This window comes from Sus scrofa, chromosome 13, assembly GCF_054392235.1.
Source record: "Sus scrofa isolate SSC_HxYL_T2T_F1_AM1 chromosome 13, Sscrofa_HxYL_maternal_Yorkshire_Landrace_v2.0, whole genome shotgun sequence".
Taxonomy (NCBI): Eukaryota; Metazoa; Chordata; class Mammalia; order Artiodactyla; family Suidae; genus Sus; species Sus scrofa.
The window spans coordinates 65,359,228-65,378,078 of record NC_139395.1 but is presented as its reverse complement, the minus strand read 5'-3'; the positions used below and the strand labels follow the sequence as shown (position 1 = coordinate 65,378,078).

The following is an 18,851-nucleotide window of genomic DNA, read 5'->3' as shown; positions in this document are numbered from 1 at the left end:
GTAACCTAAGCCGCAGCTGCGGCAACATGGGATCCTTTAACCCACTGTGCAGAGGCCGGAGATTGAACTGGCATCCTGGCGATGCGGAGACACCACCAATCCCTTTTTACTCACTATTATATGAACTCTTAGCTTCCTTTGAACTCTCTCAGCATTCTCTGAAAGGTACATCCAGGATGGATGGATGACTCTTCCTCCTAAAAGGTTTCACCACTTGACACCCTTTAAGAACTTGTTTTATCTTTAAATTGTTTCTGTGAAACAAATCTCAGAGTTGATTTGCAGTCAGTCTTACATTACTCTTTTATAATTATTTTTCTTTTGGGTGGGGTTGCCAAATAGTATTTTAAAATTTAGTTAAGTGTTTCACATTAGGAATGTGCTTCCAAGAGGAAAGACCAGTATTTAAAAGAACATATATTTTATATTGTTACAATGGAATTTATTTGGTGGTTAAGGCATGCATATTGAAATCAGGCAGACTCGGGTTCAAATCCTATTCTTCCACTTCCTAGCCCTGTCTGCGACCTTAAGCAAATTGATTTTTCTCTGAGCCTGTTCCCTCTTGACAAGGTGGTTGTGAGATGAAGTGAGAAAATGCTTTAATAATAAGAGTTGGAGTTGCTGCTGTGGTGTAGTTGGTTAAGAATCTGACTATGGTGGCTCGGGTCACTTCAGAGGTGCAGATTCAATCCCTGGCCTGGTGCAGTAGGTTAAAAGGATCTGGTTTTGCCTTGTAGGTTGCAGCTACAGCTGTAATTTAATCCTTGGCCCAGGAAATTCCATATATTGGTGTGGCCATAAAATTAAAAATATTTTTTAGAAGTGTTAATGTTGATTACTAACTAGTATCATTTACTCCTTATGGTTGCCTTGTGGATGAGATACCGTCAGTTTATAGCTGAGAAAATTGGTGCCCAGTACCACACAATTAGTAAGTGCTAGTATTAGGATTTGAACCAGGCACATTCCAGTAGCTGCCCTCTTGTTTATAGGATAAGCTTCACTGAGTGCTCAGAGCCCTTGGATCTGTCCCTGTCATCAGTAAATGCCCAGTTCATGGTGGTTGATTTTTATTGTTGTTTTATCATGATTTGGGTGGGGGGACTCTGGCTAGGATTTATAATTCATTTTATACCCTTTGAGACATGTACATTTTGTCATCTTTGCTGTAAAACACTTGAATATCCAGATTAATTTTTCTCCTTTTTTTTTTTTTTCAAATGCTTAAATCACAGGTGCAACTGCCAAAAGAACTGGCATAAGCAGCAATGAAATAATCTAGAAGAAGAAACTGATGTAATGACTCCTGGATTAGAGCTTGCAGATGATTTCAGCGGTGTACTTCTGGATCCAGGTGGTGGAATTGGGAACAATGCTAACATCTGATAGGAGTATTTTGTGAAAGGCAGAATGCTTGGCTCAAGACAAGATAGGGGCTGAAAAGGCAGGGGGAAGGAGATAAAATATCAGTCTTTATCTTGCACCTTTTCTACTTTGCAGTCAGTTTGAGTGACTTACATGAAATGTAGAGTCCTCCAACCAAAGTTAAAAAAAATTTTTTTCATAAATGTTTGCTTTACTATTGCTTTCTCCTGGTAAAAAACAATAAATACTATAAAAGTTCTAACTATTATATTTCCATTTTCTTCTCCTTATGTCTACTCTGCTGTAATTCATCACACAGTATCTTAAAGGGAACAAAACGTTGTTTCACTCTATGGAAAGGTGAGGGGTAAATTGAACTCCAGGCCCTTCCAAGTCTTTGAAAGTGGAGAATTTTTAATTAGCTTTTCTTGGAGAATCAGCTGTGAGCTCCAGTTTCCAATCCTGATAGCTTTCTCTCTTGCCCATTTCCCTGTGTGTTAGGGTATACTTTTGATAGGGGTATCTGTGAAGAGCAGAACACTTAAGCCACGGTACATGGAGAAAACAGTATTTCCAGAAAAAGTAACAGGGAAAATAAACCATGCATATATGTGAAACTGCCCTGTTCCATACGTATAGAGACAATGGGAGGTAGCATGCTGGTTTCAGGGGAAAAAACTATGAATAATATGGTTATTGCTAAGCTTTTGTTTTTAGCTGAGTGTGTGTGTGTGTGTGTGTGTGTGTATTTAAGTTTAGTCTGTGAATGATCTTGATCTTGTTCTCAAAAATCTTCTAAAGGAAACTAGCCATAGGATTAAATTTAAATTTGTTATCCTCTCATTCAAGGCCCTCCGTTGCCTCTTCTCAATTTAGTAATTGTCTTATTTGCCACAAATTTTTTGTATTATTCTTGATAAAACATCTCATGCTTCTGCTCCCATTGACCATTCTATAGAATGTCCTGAGAGACTCCACAAAAATCTTCCAGAAAACTCCAACCCCAGTGTTCTTTCTACCTTAAAAAAAAAAAAAAAAAAAAAAAAAAAAGTTCTTAGAACCATTAATTATTCCTTCTAGTCACTAGGTGCAGAGATCTGAAATTTTGTGTAGAAGTGGTGTGAACCTTAGAAATCAGGAAATCAGACTTTGTTGCTTTTTCTCTCTTCTTTACCTGAGCAACTAATTAGTACCTGGCTCTGTTCTCCTTTTATAAAATCATAGGTGGTAACACCACAGGCAAAACAGGCTAGGAGAGAATGGACTTAATGGGGACAAAATTAATGCATTATTTGGAAGGACAAGCCATGGGAAAGAAATATGGTTTTTTTTTTTTTTTTTTTTTTTTTTTTTTTTGCCATACCTTTGTAAGTTCCCAGGCCAGGCATCAAACCTGTGCCACTGCAGTAACCAGAGCCACAGTAGTGACAGTGCCAGATCCTTAACCCACCAAGCCACAAAGGAACTCCCCATTTTTTAAAGATAATTTAGTGGATACAAAAGTATCCAAATTTAAATAGAGTTTTCAATCAAGTAACTAATTTTAGAATAGCCAAAGGTTGAGAGTTTTGTTTTCTCCTACTTTCCTATTTCTATAAACTTTCTTGTATACCAAGCCAGATGGTTTTATTTATTTATTTATTTATTTTTACTCTTTTTGTTGTTGTTGTTGTTGTTGTTGATGCTGCTGCTGCTATTTCTTGGGCCGCTCCCACGGCATATGGAGGTTCCCAGGCTAGGGGTTGAATCGGAGCTGTAGCCACCGGCCTACGCCAGAGCCACAGCAACTCGGGATCCAAGCCGCGTCTGCAACCTACACCACAGGTCACGGCAACGCCGGATCGTTAACCCACTGAGCAAGGGCAGGGACCGAACCTGCAACCTCATGGTTCCTAGTCGGATTCGTTAACCACTGCGCCACAATGGGAACTCCCCAAGCCAGATGGTTTTAAAAGGGCTGCACTAAATAACACTTTAAAAATGTCTAGCATACTCTGCATTTAGGAGGGTAAACTCTGATGGGACAAAGCACTCTGAAGATGTTTAAAAGCCTAATGTAAATGAGAGGAGTTGAAGTTCTGGAAAACCTTTGTGTTTGCTTATATAGCACCAGTATTAATAAATAAATCAGGAATTTCAAAAAGTGTTAATAGTCCTGAAAGAGGACTTTACTCTTAGATGTGCAAAAAGAAAAGATGATTCCAGTTCAAAGTTACTGCCTCAGTCTACAGGTTTTGTCCAAAGACAGAACTCTGCTCTTCTATTCACCCACTCCCACCCTAAACATCTTAATGAAGATTTTAACTTGTTTTTAAAATGAAACAATTTATAGAACTACCATGCTAGCTTTTTATATTATAATCCTTCCAGAATTGAATACCAACCATTAGTAATTATAATGACTATATTTTTTCATTCACATTGTCACTTTCTCTAAATTTGCTACATTTAGTCTGCAGAATTCACCATGTAGAAAATGGGCCTAAAATATGTATAAACCCATGTCAGGTTTTAAAAAAGATCCCATCAGAATTTGATTTTACCCTGACTGGGAATGAATAGAGTATTAAAGTTTTATTAAACACTATTTGAAGCACAAGCTGAGTGATTTTGTTGTATAGAACACCCTCATTGTACATAGATAGAGTTGTCACTGAGTTTCTCAGACATTTAACACAGAGGTGCAGTAAATAAAGTCTCATCTCCCAAAAAAACCTTTGATAAATTTTATTCTTGATAGCTTGCTAAGGGTACAAGTTCTAGACCATGTGTATGAAGTCATGGTTATGTCACTGTGCTAGTGACAAAGGCTGCAGTTTGGCTGTGGAATTAAAATGCAAGAAAAATCAGGAGTGGCATATGCATTGCTACTTATTCTAGGAGGTACAGAGTCTCTTCAATTACTACTGCTCCAACTGTCTTCATAATTCAATGAAGGGAAACCTAAATATTTTCTATTCATCTATGAAATCACTTAGCTGGCAAGCAAAACATTTTGTATCACCTATTGCTAAATACATGGTAAGTACAAGAAAGTAAAGGAAAAAAAACTCATGCTATCTTAATTCTAATGGCTTTATTTAAAAAAAAAACTTGGCTTTTATAGATACCAAGAATTATCTAAAATTTTTATGAACTGCAGGAGTTGCTCATCACTCTCATTTTCTTTTTTTTTTTTTTTTTTTTTTTTTTTGTCTTTTTGCTATTTTTGGGCCGCTCCCATGGCATATGGAGGTTCCCAGGCTAGGGGTCTAATCAAAGCTATAGCTGCCGGCCTACGCCAGAGCCACAGCAATGCAGGATCTGAGCCGTGTCTGCGACCTACACCACAGCTCATGGCAACGCCGGATCGTTAACCCACTGAGCAAGGGCAGGGACTGAACCCACAACCTCATGGTTCCTAGTCAGATTCGTTAACCACTGCGCCACGACGGGAACTCCTCGTTCCCATTTTTTAAAAAGCCTTTTTGCTCGGTCATCTAAAGATGCTTTTCAGATTTCAAAAGATCAGCTCTTCATGTCCTCTTTCTGCCCTAAGGAATGAGTAAAATGCACGTTTGTTTCCTTCTTTCTCAATGTTCCAGTTAAAAACTAAACAATAAAGAAAAAAGGGAAACATTTACCGTGGACATCTTTTTTTTCCTTAGAACAAGAAAAAGTGTGCAACAGAAACAGAACTCAAGTTTTATTTTGATTTTTTCTTTTTTTTTTTTTAAACAAGACCATTGAGAATAATACAGGTTACAGAACTGTAACCTCCTTAAAGAAGATGGCATTTAGTCTGCAACAAATGCCTGCTAGTGCAAACACATTACTAGCCTTTCAAAAACGGACAAAAAGTTGACAAAATATTCTCACAAACAGCTAGCTTTGTAAACAAACTAGAAATTGATTTATCCAACTTCCACTGCACATCAAAGTGATGGAGATCATCTTTGATTTTAAAAGCGTAATAATAAAAACAAAACTAATATATACCCTACACATTATAATTCTAACAAGGAAATTTTTTGGAGGAGGAGGATGGGGGGGCAGATTAAAACAGGCTAGTGCATGACATCATCTACTTTAACAGTCTTTTCATTTACTCATACTGCCTCAATATTTTACAATTGAATTTTTTCCCACAAGATCACTGTATTGTTGCTATACAATCCATGATTCTTTTATTTGTATTCCCCTTAAAAAAAATAGGTGTGCTCCATTTCCTATCAGCTTCCATAAACACACCTGAAACTTCAGATACAATAGGAGGGTGGTTTTTTCAGTCTCTGAGGCCTGCTCTCTGTAAAAGCAGAGATGTGAACAGCATGGCCACTACGTGCACGCTGCCACGGATGGTTGGATGGTGCAGGAACCTCCTACGTCAGAAACACAAACGGAAAATAGGTCTGGACAAGGGCACACTGCACGTCGATTTCTGCAGCAACCCTATCGCCAGGTCAGCTCCATTTACTCATTGACTTTACTGATATAGTCAGCGAACTTGCTGATGTTTTCTTCCTGCTGTTCTAGGGCATCCAGGACAATGCCCATGGGTGTCCTCTTCAGACCGATTCCCTCTATTTTATTCTCCAGTTTGTTCTTGAGGTTCCGGAGTCTCAGCGACGCGTGGATAAACATCACTACAGGGAAGTGAGATGTGATTAGCACCACAGCTACAGTTCTCTCTCTCCCCTTCACCCCTTTTGTAAAAACTTCAATTAAGAAGTTCAATCGGGTTCTCTAATCAATACAGGTCTCTTCATGGATCCTCAGACTTTCTAGAAAGCTCTTTGAAAAGTCATAAGGTTTTCCTTGTGTATGACGGCAAGTGGATTCAGCAAGAAGGACCACAATCAGCCAGCCACGCTCTTTCCTGCACACACTGACATCCTTACCTTTCGGAGGCTATTTAAGTGCCCTGAAATTCAAAGCAAATCATGGGATTCCAACCTACGTAAAAACTGACTTAACACTAAGTTTTCCAGAAAAGAACTCATGCTCAGTGCAGAGATTATCTGTATATTGTTCCCTGCAAGAGGCATGCTGATGAAATCCTCTTAGAAGCTGCCTCCTAAGGGGTAGATTTCCAGTGTTGGATATAGGTTTCTAGGTAAAAAGCTAAGGGTTTCATGGACCTTGTGTAACCTGGTGTTCTCCAAAGGTGTCTGATCATTAAGGATTACCTGAGTTTATTTATTGAGAAACAGATTCCCTGGCCCCTCTGCTGGACTTTCTGAACCTTAAAGGGATAGGCCTGGGCATCTGCATTTTAAACAGACACCCCAGGTGATCTATACCAGCAGTTTTCATATTTGTGTGCATATACAAATTATCTGGAGAGCCCGTTAAATAGACAAAATCTCACTCTCCACAGTCTGGATTCAGACTGTGAAGACTGACGTAGGGCTCCAGAATGTAAAATTTCAGTAAGCACTGTGGATGATTCTGACGTAGGTGATTTTGGAGCCTTTGTTTTCAGAGGCACTCATGTGCATGTTCTCTGGAGGCTCCCAATCTAAAGGGACAGAATCATTTGAAGAGTTTTCTAAAAATACAGGTTCTTGGAGTTCCCATTGTGGCTCAGTAGTTAACGAATTCGACTAGGAAACATGAGAATTTGGGTTCAACCCCTGGCCTTGCTCAGTTGTTAAGGATCAGGCATTGCTGTGAGCTGTGGCATAGGTTGCAGACGTGGCTCGGATCCCGCGTTGCTGTGGCTCTGGTGTAGGCCAGTGGCTGCAGCTCTGATTAGACCCCTAGCCCTGGAATCTCCATATGCCACGGGAGTGGCCCTGGAAAAGGCAAAAAGACAAAATAATAATAATAAAATAAAAATAAATAAAAAATACAGGTTTTTGGGGCACCACTGTGGACCCAAAGAATTGAGATCTCCAAGGGAATGTGGCTGGGAAATTTATATTTTAAAAAATCATCCTGGATGATTCTCACAAGCACCAAAGTGTGGGAATCACTGGTCTTATCTAAGTTCTTTACTTTATAGATAGCGAATTACAGACCATATAGGATAACTGGTCCAAATAACATGGCACGTTTCCAAAGGTCTAGGAATGGAAACTTGAACCCTTGGCTCTCCACCTGTGATACATTTTGTTATACTGGCCTGTGTTTTATTCCATGTGTGCTTAAGCAGAATCAATGAAATACTAAGCCTTTAGTACATAAGGAAAACCTGAAGAATATGTCCAAAAGTTTGAATTTGCAGATTCTCTCTCTCTCTTTTTTTTTTTTGTCTAATGTGAGTATAGCTATCCCTGTTCTATTTTGGTTTCCATTTGCATGGAATATCTTTTTCCATTCCTTCATTTTGAGCTTATGCGTATTCTTTTTTTTTTTTTTTTTTTTTTTTTTTTGGTCTTTTTGTCTCTTTAGGGCTGCACCCACGGCACATGGAGGTTCCCAGGCTAGGGGTCCAATTGGAGCTGTAACTGCTGGCCTACGCCACAGCCACAGCCAAACACAATCCAAGCTGTGTCTTCGACCTACATGATAGCTCACGGCAACACTGGATCCTTAACCCACTGAGTGAGGCCAGGGATCGAACCCAAATTCTCATGGATGCTAGTCGGGTTCATTAACCACTGAGCCACAACGGGAACGCCCAGATTCACATATTTTATCTAATAAGGTGTGGGATATATACGTAAATATTCTGGGCTTAATCTAACAAAACTCTAAACAAGTGATTGATTTTATTCAGTGGAATAGATGTACAAATGAAATGCTATTAAAAGTTAAAGGGATGTTCCTGTCACTTAATATACTATAATTTTAATCAGATTTCTATTGATAAGACTGGATTTTATCTGTTCTGTATTTCAGGCTTCACGTGTTTGGGAATCTCAGTAAAGAATGCATGTAAAATTTAGAAAATGTCTAATCCTCTTCACCAGAATTGGAGTATTTGGTATCTATATTCTGGGCCAACTTCCGAAACTTTCAACACTAAATATGACCTTCTGAGTAAGTAAACAGCTAACTTCCAAATGAAATACATTCATTTCTATGCCAGACTCAGTATGCTAGGAGTCCAATGCAGGCCCTACCACTTTCCTGCTATAGCACTTTGGATCTGTATTTGTTTTGTTAACTGTTGTGTCCCCAAAAGAATGGCACAGAGAAGGTGCCCCACTACATTTTTGTGCAATTTGAGGGTTATTAGAACTTGATTGGCTGTTTCATAAAATTCTGATAAGTTTGCAGACCAGCCAACACACCTCTGAATCAGCATAGGTAACTCCCTCTAAACAATTGTGCCCACATTTTTTTTTCTTCATTTTTGGCCACCCTGTGGCACATGGAGTTCCCGGGCCAGGTATCAAATCCAAGCTGCGGCTGTGACCTATACCACAGCAATGGAAATGCCAGATCCTTAAACCCACTGTGTTGGGCCAGGGATTGAACCTGTATCCTTGCACTGCAGAGATACCACCCACTGCGTTCTAGTACAGGGGAAACTCCTCACCCCTATATTTTTTTATGATACCAGGAAAGGAAGACTCTGGTTCACTTACGCAGCAAAGGGAAAGTGATGCCGAACACAAAGACCATGACTCCCCCAAACATGGATATGAGGAAGTAGCTGGCCAGCATGACCACCATGACAAACACCGTAGGGTACTGCTTCTTCAGCCGGCGGAGAATGTCTTTATTGTGGGCTGCCCACACAAAGCCCGTGAATACCAGTACCACCACAATGCCTCCAAGGATCATGTTGAAGGGGCTCAGGAACCTGGGATGTGAGAAAAGAGGGAGCTTATGTCAGGAGGAGGAACAACAAAGCACTACTAAGCCTTTTATCTACATGGTCTCATATAATCCTCCTAACCTGATGAGGTAGATGTGATTATTTCCTTTCTCGAAGGAAGACAGTTAGGCAAAGAGGTTAGAAAATGCTGGTGCCAAGATTCCCACCGAGGCAGCGCGACTCTCACCAAACAGCCCATCTCATTAGAAGCTCACCATTTAAAGATTTTTGTTTGCTTGTTTTTTGTTTGTCTTTTGAGGGCTGCACCTGCAGTATATGGAAGTTCCCAGGCTAGGGGTCAAATCGGAGCTATAGCTGCTGGCCTACACAATAGCCATAGCAATACCAGATCAGAGCCTCATCTGTGACCTACACCGCAGCTCATGGCAATGCTGGATCCTTAACCCACTGAGTGAGGCCAGGAATTGAACCTGTGTCCTCATGGATACTAGTCAGATTTGTTTCCACTGAACCATGATGGGAACTCTGAAACAGCCACCATTTAAAAGACTAGCCCCTCTTTTGGATGGACTGTGTTTAGCTTTTGTATATTCTGGGCCCTAGTACACATTGAGTGTACTTTCTGAGCACTCAGGGCTTATTTAAATCCTCCTAGAAGCTTCCATGAGAGATGGATGTGGAACAGAGGTCACATAGGGTGCTCCATGAACTGGATCCAGCCTGCAGCCACATTTGTGTTTGGACTGTACAATAATTTTAAAGACACTTTTACTTGAATTCCAACGTGTTTTTAAAAATCCATAAAACTTGGGATTTCTTGCTTTTCCTGGAAACAAGAAAATCTAACCAAACTAGGCCTACTTTCCCACATGTCAGCCACTGGCTGGAATGCTTTCTCATTCAGATAGAATAAATGCTCCCCATTTAGCCTCAGCTCCCTCCACTATCTATGGCATCTCAGACACAGAGGTCCCCAGGGAGTTGCCATTAATAATTGTTTTTCTAGCAGCTGCCCTGCATTGCATTCTTACATAAACTGCCTGGCTCATGGAGGCATTTGAGTTTATGATTTCTGGCCTAGAGAGGACTTTATAATTCTTTAAAAGGCTCAGAGTGTCATTAGAAGATGGGTTATCAACAGATTTCCAAGCACAGAACCTCCAGTTTCATTGTTACATGAGCCAATGTTTACATTACTGTTGATAATGGGGAAAAACACATGACGAAGAGTAAATTTAGATCAAGTATTTCATGAGTAAGAATGACTTGGCATTGGAGTCCCCCCCACCCCACTCCCCCACAACCCACTGTGTATACAAAATCCTTAACAAGCACTTGTGACTGTCAAGTATGATTTATTACTAACTTTTACCCTCATAAGAGGCTAATGAACATTTTGCTCGGGAAGGACAAAGAGGGTCAGTGTGTTTTCATCACGCTCTGAATATAAACATGACTGATTTGGAAGACAGGATAATGAACAGTGATGCCAAGAGTTTGCTTTCTCTGAAATAGAAAAGATGAAAGATTTATACTCATATTGGAATTCATATTTAAGATAGCTAAGATTCTTTTTTTTTTAAAAAAAAAAAAGACCCTTTAAATTTTAGTTCTGATTTGGTCTTCTGAAACACAAAACCTATTTTAAATACTTTCAATTAGGAATGAGAGTACTGCATATCTTAATGGATGAAATCAGGGATATAAGTATGTCAAACTTCTTTTAAAAAGTTAAAACTTGCAGGGTTCCTATCTTGGCTCATTGTTTATTGAACCTGACTAGTATACATGAGGACGTGGGTTTGATCTCTGGCCTTGCTCAGTGAATTAAAGATCTGGTGTTGTCATGAGCTGTGGTGTAGTTTGCAGACATAGCTTGGATCTGGTGTTGCAATGGCTGTGGTGTAGGCCAGCAGCTACAGCTCTAATTCAACTCCTAGCCTGGGAATCTCCATATGCCCTGGGTGTGGCCATAAAAAGACAAAAAAAAAAAAGTTAAAAATTCCTACCAAGATGAACAGAGTTAAACAGTGGTAAAAGTAGCACAGACTTTTTTTTTGGTTATTTTATTAAAAAATTTTTTTTTATTATAGTTGACTAACAAAGTAGCACAGAATTTAAAAGTAAAACCCTTAATAAGTTGCTTATTTCATTCAAAACTCTTGCAAATACTTAACACCTTTAAAGGCAAAAATCTCCTCTTCAGAATAGTCTAAGAAAATGAATATAGAGAATTAAGATGGTGGAGTAGAAGGACTGGAGCTCAATTTCTCTTCTAATAACAACAAAATTTACAACTAAATGCTGAGCAATCTTCAACCAAATGGACTGGAAACTTTCAAAAAGATATCCTACTCCAGAAGACAAAGAGGAGGCTACATCAAGAGGTAGGAGGGGTGATTATGTGATATAAGCAACTCTACATGTCCAGGGTGGGAAGCCCCACAGACTGGAAAGTAACTGGTTCACAGAGACTCACCTACAGGAGTGAGAGTTCTGAGCCCCACATCAAACTCCCACGTGTGGGGATCTGGCAATGGGAGAAAGAGCCCCTGGAGCATCTGGCATTGAAGGCCAGTGGGGCTTGTGCACAGGAGTTCTATGGGACTGGGGGAAACAGAGACCCCATTCTTAAAAGGTGCTCACAGGAGTTCCCTTTGTGGCTCAGTGGTTAATGAATCTGACTAGGAACCATGAGGTTGTGGGTTTGACGCCTGGCCTTGCTCAGTGGGTTAAGGATCCAGTGTTGCTGTGAGCTGTGTTGTAGGTTGCAGATGCGGCTCAGATCCCACATTGCTGTGGCTATGGTGTAGACCAGCGGCTACAGCTCCAATTAGACCCCTAGCCTGGGAGACTCCATATGCCGCAGGAGCAGCCCCAGAAAAGGCAAAAAAGACAAAAAAAAAAAAAAAAAGAAAGAAAGAAAGAAAAAAGGGACGCACACAGACTTTCACGTACACTGGGTCCCAGGGCAAAGCAAAGTCTCCATAGGAATCTGGGTCAAACCTGACTGCAGTTCTTGGAGGAGCTCCTGGGAAAAAAGGGGTGAATGTGGCTTGTTGTGGGGGAAAGACATTGGAAGCAAAGCTCTCGGGAATATTCAGCAGCATGCCTTTCTCTGGAGGTGGCCATTTTGGGAAAATCTGGCCCCACCCATCAGTCAGCTGCTGAGAAGCCCCAGGGCAAACAACAATCCAGGTGGGATCACAGTCCCACCTATCAGTAAAAAGGCTGCCTAAAGAACCCCCAGGCACACAGCCACCTCTAATCTCACCCAGAGACAAAGCCCCACCTACCAGAGGGATAGGAATCAGCTCCACCTACCAGTGGATAGGCACCAGACCCTCCCATCAGGAAGCCTACAGCAAGCCCCTGTACCAAATTCAGCCACAAGGGGGGTGGAAACCAGAAGTAAGAAAGGCTACAACCCTATTATCTGTAAAAAGGTCACCACAACAAAATCCTATAAAAAATGAAAAGACAGAGAACTATAACTCAGATGAAGGAGAAAGAAAAAAACCCAGAAAATCAGCTAAGTGATCAGAAGACTCCCAGCCTCCAGGAAAAAGACTTTAGACTGTTGATGCTGAAGATGATGCAAGACATTGGAAATAAACCGGAGGCAAAGATGGGTAACTTACAGGAAACACTGAGCAAAGAGATACAAGATATAAAACTTAAACAAGAAGAGATGCAAAATACAATAACTGAAATAAAAAATTCACTAGAAGCAGCTGACAGCAGAATACAGGAGGCAGAAGAATGAATAAGCGAGGTGGAGGACAGATTAGTAGGAGGACAGATTAGCAGAAATTACAGATTTGGAACAGAAAAGAGAAAAAAGATTGAAAACAAATGAAGAGAGTCTCAGAGAGCTCTGGGACAATGTTAAATGCACCAACATCTGTATTATAGGGGGGCCAGAAGGAGAAGAGAGAGAAGGGGACAGAAAAAATACTCGAACAGATAATAGCCAAAAACTTCCCTAACATGTGAAAGGAACCACTCACTCGAATCCAGGAAGCACAATGACTACCACATAAAATAAACCCAAGGAGGAATACCCCAAGACACATATTAATCAAACTGACCAAAATTAAAGACAAAGAGAAAATATTAAAAGGAGCTAGGGAATAGAAACAAATGGCATACAGGGAACCCCGATAAGGTTATCAGCAGATTTTTCAGCAGAAACTCTGTAGGCCAGAAGGGAGTGACATGATATACTTAACGTGATGAAAGGAAAAAACTTCAAACCAAGATTACCTTACCCAGCAAGACTCTCATTCAGATTTGAAGGAGAAATCAACAGCTTCACAGATAAGCAAAAGCTAAGTGAATTCAGCAACACTAAACCAGCCTTACAACAAATACTAAAGGAACTTCTCTAGGCAGAAAAGAAAAGGCCATAACCAGAAATAAAAATTCCACAAATGACAAGGCTCACCAGTGAAGGTATGTATACAGTTAAGATATGAAATATTCCATGCACAATTATGCCAGCAAAATCAGGAATCCTGAGAACAGGTGGGTACAAATGCAGGACACTGGAGATGCACTTGCAATTAAGAGACCAACAACTTAAAACAATCTTGTATGTATGTAGACTCTTATATCAAAACTTCAGAATAACTGCAAATCAAAAACCTACAATTGATACACAAACAAATAAGAAAAATCAACTCAAATACAACACCAAAGATAGTCATCAAACCACAAGAGGAGAGAACAAGAGAAGAAGGAAAGAAAAAAAGAGCAACAAAAACAAATCCAAAGAAATTAATAAAATGGCAATAAGAACATATATATCAATAATTACCTTAAATGTTAATGGACTAAATGCCTCAACCAAAAGACAGACCGGCTGAATGTATACAAAAACAAGACCCACGTATATGCTGTCCTTGAGAGACCCATTTCACTTCTAGGGACACATACAAATTGAAAGTGAGAGGATGGAAGAAAATATTCCATGTGAACGGGAATCAAAAGAAAGGTGGAAAAGCAATACTCATGTCGGACAAAATAGACTTTGAAAAATGTTTTAAGGGACAAGGAAGGACACTACTTAATGATCAAAGGATCAATAGAAGAAGAAGATACAACAATTTGAAATATCTATGCACCCAACATAGGTTCACCACAATATATAAGGCAACTGCTAACAACCTTAAAAGGACAAATCAATGATAACACAATCATAGTGGGGGACTTTTAACACCCAACTTACAGCAATGGACAGATCATCCAGACAGAAAATCAATAAGGAAAAACAGGCCCTGAATGAAGCATTAGACCAGATGGACTTAATAGATATTTATAGGACATTCCATCCAAAAGCATCAGAATACACATTCTTCTCAAGTGCACATGGAACATTCTCTAAGATTGATCACATCCTGGGCTACAAATCAAACCTTGGTAACTTTAAGAAAATTGAAATCATATCAAGCATCTTTTCCAACTGCAACACTATATGACTGGAAACCAACAACAAGAAAAAAACTGCAAAAAACCCCACAAACACATGGAGACTAAACAACATGCTACTAAACAACCAATGGATCACTGAAGAAATCAAGGAGGAAATTAAAAAATACCTAGAAGCAAATGATAAAGATATGATACTCCAAAACCTATGGGATACAGCAAAAGGCGTTCTAAGATGAAAGTTTACGGCATTACAAGCCCACCTCAGGAAACAAGAAAAAGCTCAAATAAACAAGCTAACTTTACATCTAAAGCAGCTAGAGGGAGAAGAACAGACAACACCTAAAGTTAGTAGAAGGAAAGAAATCATAACGATCAGAGCAGAAATCAATGAAATAGAAATGAAGAAAACTATAGAAAAGATCAACGAAACGAAAAGCTGGTTCTTTGAGAAGATTAACAAAATTGATAAACCCTTAGCCAGACTTCTCAAGCAAAAAAGAGAGAAGACTCAAATCAATAAAATTAGAAAAGAAAAAGGAGAAGTAGCAACGGACATCACAGAAATACAAAGGATCATAAAAGACTACTCTATGCAACTATACGCCAATAAAACAGAAAACCTAGCAAATATGGACAAATTCTTAGAAAAGTACAATCTTCCAAGACTAAACCAAGATGAAATAGAAAAGATGAGTGGACCAATCACAATAACTGAAATTGAAACTGTGTTTAAAAAACTTCCAACAAACAAAAGTCCAGGACCAGATGGCTTCACAGGTGAATTCTATCAAACATTTAGAGAAGAGCTAGCATCTCTCCTTCTGAAACTATTTCAAAAAAATTGCAGAGGAAGGGATACTCCCAAACTCATTCTAGGAGGCCACCATCACCCTGATACCAAAACCAGACAAAGATACCAGGAAAAAAAAGAAAACTACAGTCCAATTTAGCTGATAAACATCGATGCAAAAATCCTCAACAAAATACTAGCAAACCACATCCAACAATACATTCAAAGGATTGTACATCATGATCAAGTGGGATTTATCCCAGGGATGCAAGGGTTCTTCAATATCCACAAATCCATCAGTGTGATACACTGCATTAACAAACTGAAGAAGAAAAACCATATGATCCTCTCAATAGATGTGGAAAAAGCCTTTGACAAAATCCAACACCCATTTCTGATTAAAAACCCTTCAGAAAGTGGGCATAGAGGGAACCTACCTCAACATAATAAAGGCCATAGATGACAAACCCAGAGGTAACATCATTCTCAATGGTGAAAAGCTGAAAGAATTCCTGCTGAGATCAGGAACAAGACAAGGATGTCCGCTCTCGCCAGTACTATTCAACATAGTTTTGGAAGTCCTAGCCACAGCAATCAGAGAAGTAAAAGAAAAAAAGGAATCCAAATTGGAAAGGAAGAAGTAAAACTATCACTATTTGCAGATGACATGATACTATACCTAGAGAATCCTAAAGGCTCTATCATAAAACTCTTAGAGCTCATCTAAGAATTTGGCAAAGTCACAGGATACAAAATTAATACACAGAAATAGATGGTATTTCTATGTACTAACAATGAAAGATCAGAAAGAGAAATTAGGGAAACAATCCTGTTTACCATAGCATCCAAAAGAATAAAATACCTGGGAGTAAACCTACCTAAAGAGACAAAAGACCTCTACTCTGAAAACTATAAGACACTCATGAAAAAAATCAAAGATGACACAAACAGATGGAAAGACATACCATGCTCTTGGATTGGAAGAATTAATATTATTAAAATGACTATATTACCCAAGGCAATCTACAGATTCAATGCAATCCCTATCAAATTACCAAGGACATTTTTCACTGAACTTGAACAAAATAGTGTAAATTTTGTTTGGAAGTGCAGAAGACCCAGAATAGCCAAAGTCATCCTGATAAAGAAAAAAATGGAGCTGGAGGAATCAGGCTCCCGGACTTCAGACTATACTACAAAGCAACAATCATCAAAACCATATGGTGCTAGCACAAAGACAGAAATATAGATCCATGGAACAGGATAGAAAGCCCAGAATTAAACTCACACACCTACAGCCAACTAATCTATGATAAAGGAGGCAAAAATATACAGTGGAGAAAAGACAGCCTGTTCAATAAGTGGTGCTGGGAAAACTGGACAGCCACATGGAAAAGGATGAAAGGAGAACACTCCCTAACACCATTCACAAAAATAAAATCAAAATGGATTAAAGACCTAGATATAAGACCAGACACTATAAAACTCCTAGAGGAAAACTTAGGCCAAACATTCTCCAACATAAATGACAGCGACATCTTCTCAGATCCACCTCTTAGAGTAATGACAGTAAAAACAAAAATAGACAAATGGGACCTAATCAAACTTCAAAGTTTCTGCACAGCAAAGGAAACCCTAACCAAAATGAAAAGACAACCCACAGAATGGGAGAACATCTTTGCAAATGAATCGACTGACAAGGGATTCATCTCCAAAATTTATAAACACCTCCTATAGCTCAATATCAAAAAAACAAATAACCCCATCCACAAATGGGCAGAAGATCTAAACAGACAATTCTCCAAAGAAGACATGCGGATGGCTGAAAAACACATGAAAAAATGTTCAACATCACTCATTATTAGAGAAATGCAAATCAAAACCACTGTGAGGTACCACCTTACACCAGCCAGAATGGCCATCATCAAAAAGTCCACAAACAGTAAGTGCTGGAGAGGATGTGGAGAAAAAGGAACCCTATGACACTCTTGGTGGGATTGTAAATTGGTGCAGCCACTGTGGAATACAGTATGGAGATTCCTCAGAAAACAGAAAATAGAACTACCATTTGATCCAGCAATCCCACTCCTGGGCATCTATCCAGAGAAAACATGACTCACAAAGACACATGTACTCCAATGTTCACTGCAGCACTCTTTTCAATAGCCAAGACATGGAAACAACCTAAATGTGCATCGACAGAGGAGTGGATCCAGAAGATGTGGTACATATACACAATGGAATATTACTCAGCCATTAAAAGGAATGAAATACCAGCATTTTTGGCAACATGGATGGGTCTAGAAATTATCATGCTGAGTGAAGTCAGTCATACAATGAGACATCAACATCAAATGCTTTCACTGACATGTGCAACCTGAAAAAAGGACAGACTGGACTTCTTTGCAGAACAGATACTGTCTCACAGACTTTGAAAAACTTACGGTTTCCAATGGAGACAGTTCGGGGTTGGGGGAATATGCTGGGGTTGTGGGATGGAAACCCTATAAAATTGGATTGTGATGATCATTGTACAACTACAAATGTAATAAATTCATTGAGTAATTAAAAAAGAAAATGAATACAAATTCATAGACTGTGTTGTAACAGTACTCATATAAGTGATATTTATGATGAACAAGTTTTACAAGTGGTGGCACATACAACTACCTTAATATGGAAAGACATTAATAATATATCATTGGGTAAAAACAATTCTGTTAGGTGGATTTATCACTTATATAACTCAGAAGAGGAAGTTTTTACAATTAGTAAATTATTTTGTAATCAAAATTAAAATGAACATAGAAAAAATACATAAGGAGTTCCCGTAGTGATTCAGCGGAAATGAATCTGACTAGGAACAATGAGGTTGTAGGTTTGATTCCTGCCCTTACTCAATGGGTTAAGGATCTGGCGTTGCCGTGAGCTGTGGTGTAGGTTGCAGACATGGCTCAGATCTGGCATTGCTGTGGCTGTGGCGTAGGCCAGCAGCTGCAGCTCTGATTAGACCCCGAGCCTGGGAACCTCCACATGCCATGGGTGCGGCTATAAAAAAAAAAAAAAAAAATTTTTTTTAATTAAAAAAATATATATATATAAGAATGAAAAAGTAGTTTCTCACCACCCCACAGCTCAGGCTTGGAATGGGCCAACTACAACAATCCAGTCTTTCCTTGCATTATTTCTCCAATAACATTCATGCCATTTCAAGTCATATTATACAGCTAAGCTGTTCCTTCTCCACTCAAACCTTGGTTTATTGCCCATTCTTCAGATGCTCTGCTAACCAACCTACACCACCCCCGTACTCCAAGCTTTCCCAGTATCTAGTACACGTGCTAGTCTGTCTATCCACCTTCTCCTTCAGTTCTTTTATTAATTGGATCTACTTAGTCTCTTTGTTCTTTTTTCTTTCCGTCTTTACAATTTTATCATGGTTATACTCTGCTCCAGATTGAAAAAAAAATTTTAATTTTTATATCCAGATTTAACCCTGGATTTAGTTTGGGAGAGACAAAAATCTCCTTATAGGTCTTGGGAAAGACA

General features: G+C 39.2%; 2 protein-coding genes across 5 annotated transcripts in view; one reads left to right on the top strand and one right to left on the bottom strand.

Moving 5' to 3' along the window:
• LMOD3 (leiomodin 3) overlaps positions 1–1,633 on the top strand; it is a 48,537-nt gene extending 46,904 nt beyond the window's left edge. For all 4 annotated transcript variants that reach the window (XM_084988988.1, XM_084988987.1, XM_084988984.1 and 1 more), the window contains one exon: positions 1,239–1,633. In XM_084988988.1, the coding sequence (XP_084845114.1) occupies positions 1,239–1,265 (27 nt within the window). In that variant the 3' untranslated portion in view covers positions 1,266–1,633. The remainder of the gene's footprint in view (positions 1–1,238) is intronic.
• A 3,407-nt stretch (positions 1,634–5,040) lies between these two features.
• Positions 5,041–18,851, bottom strand: part of ARL6IP5 (ADP ribosylation factor like GTPase 6 interacting protein 5) — a gene marked incomplete at its 5' end in the record, with an annotated part of 28,265 nt that continues 14,454 nt past the window's right edge. Inside the window, 2 exon segments of the mRNA NM_001048073.1 lie at positions 5,041–5,993; positions 8,886–9,103. Of these exon segments, the coding sequence (NP_001041538.1) occupies positions 5,821–5,993; positions 8,886–9,103 (391 nt within the window). The 3' untranslated portion in view covers positions 5,041–5,820.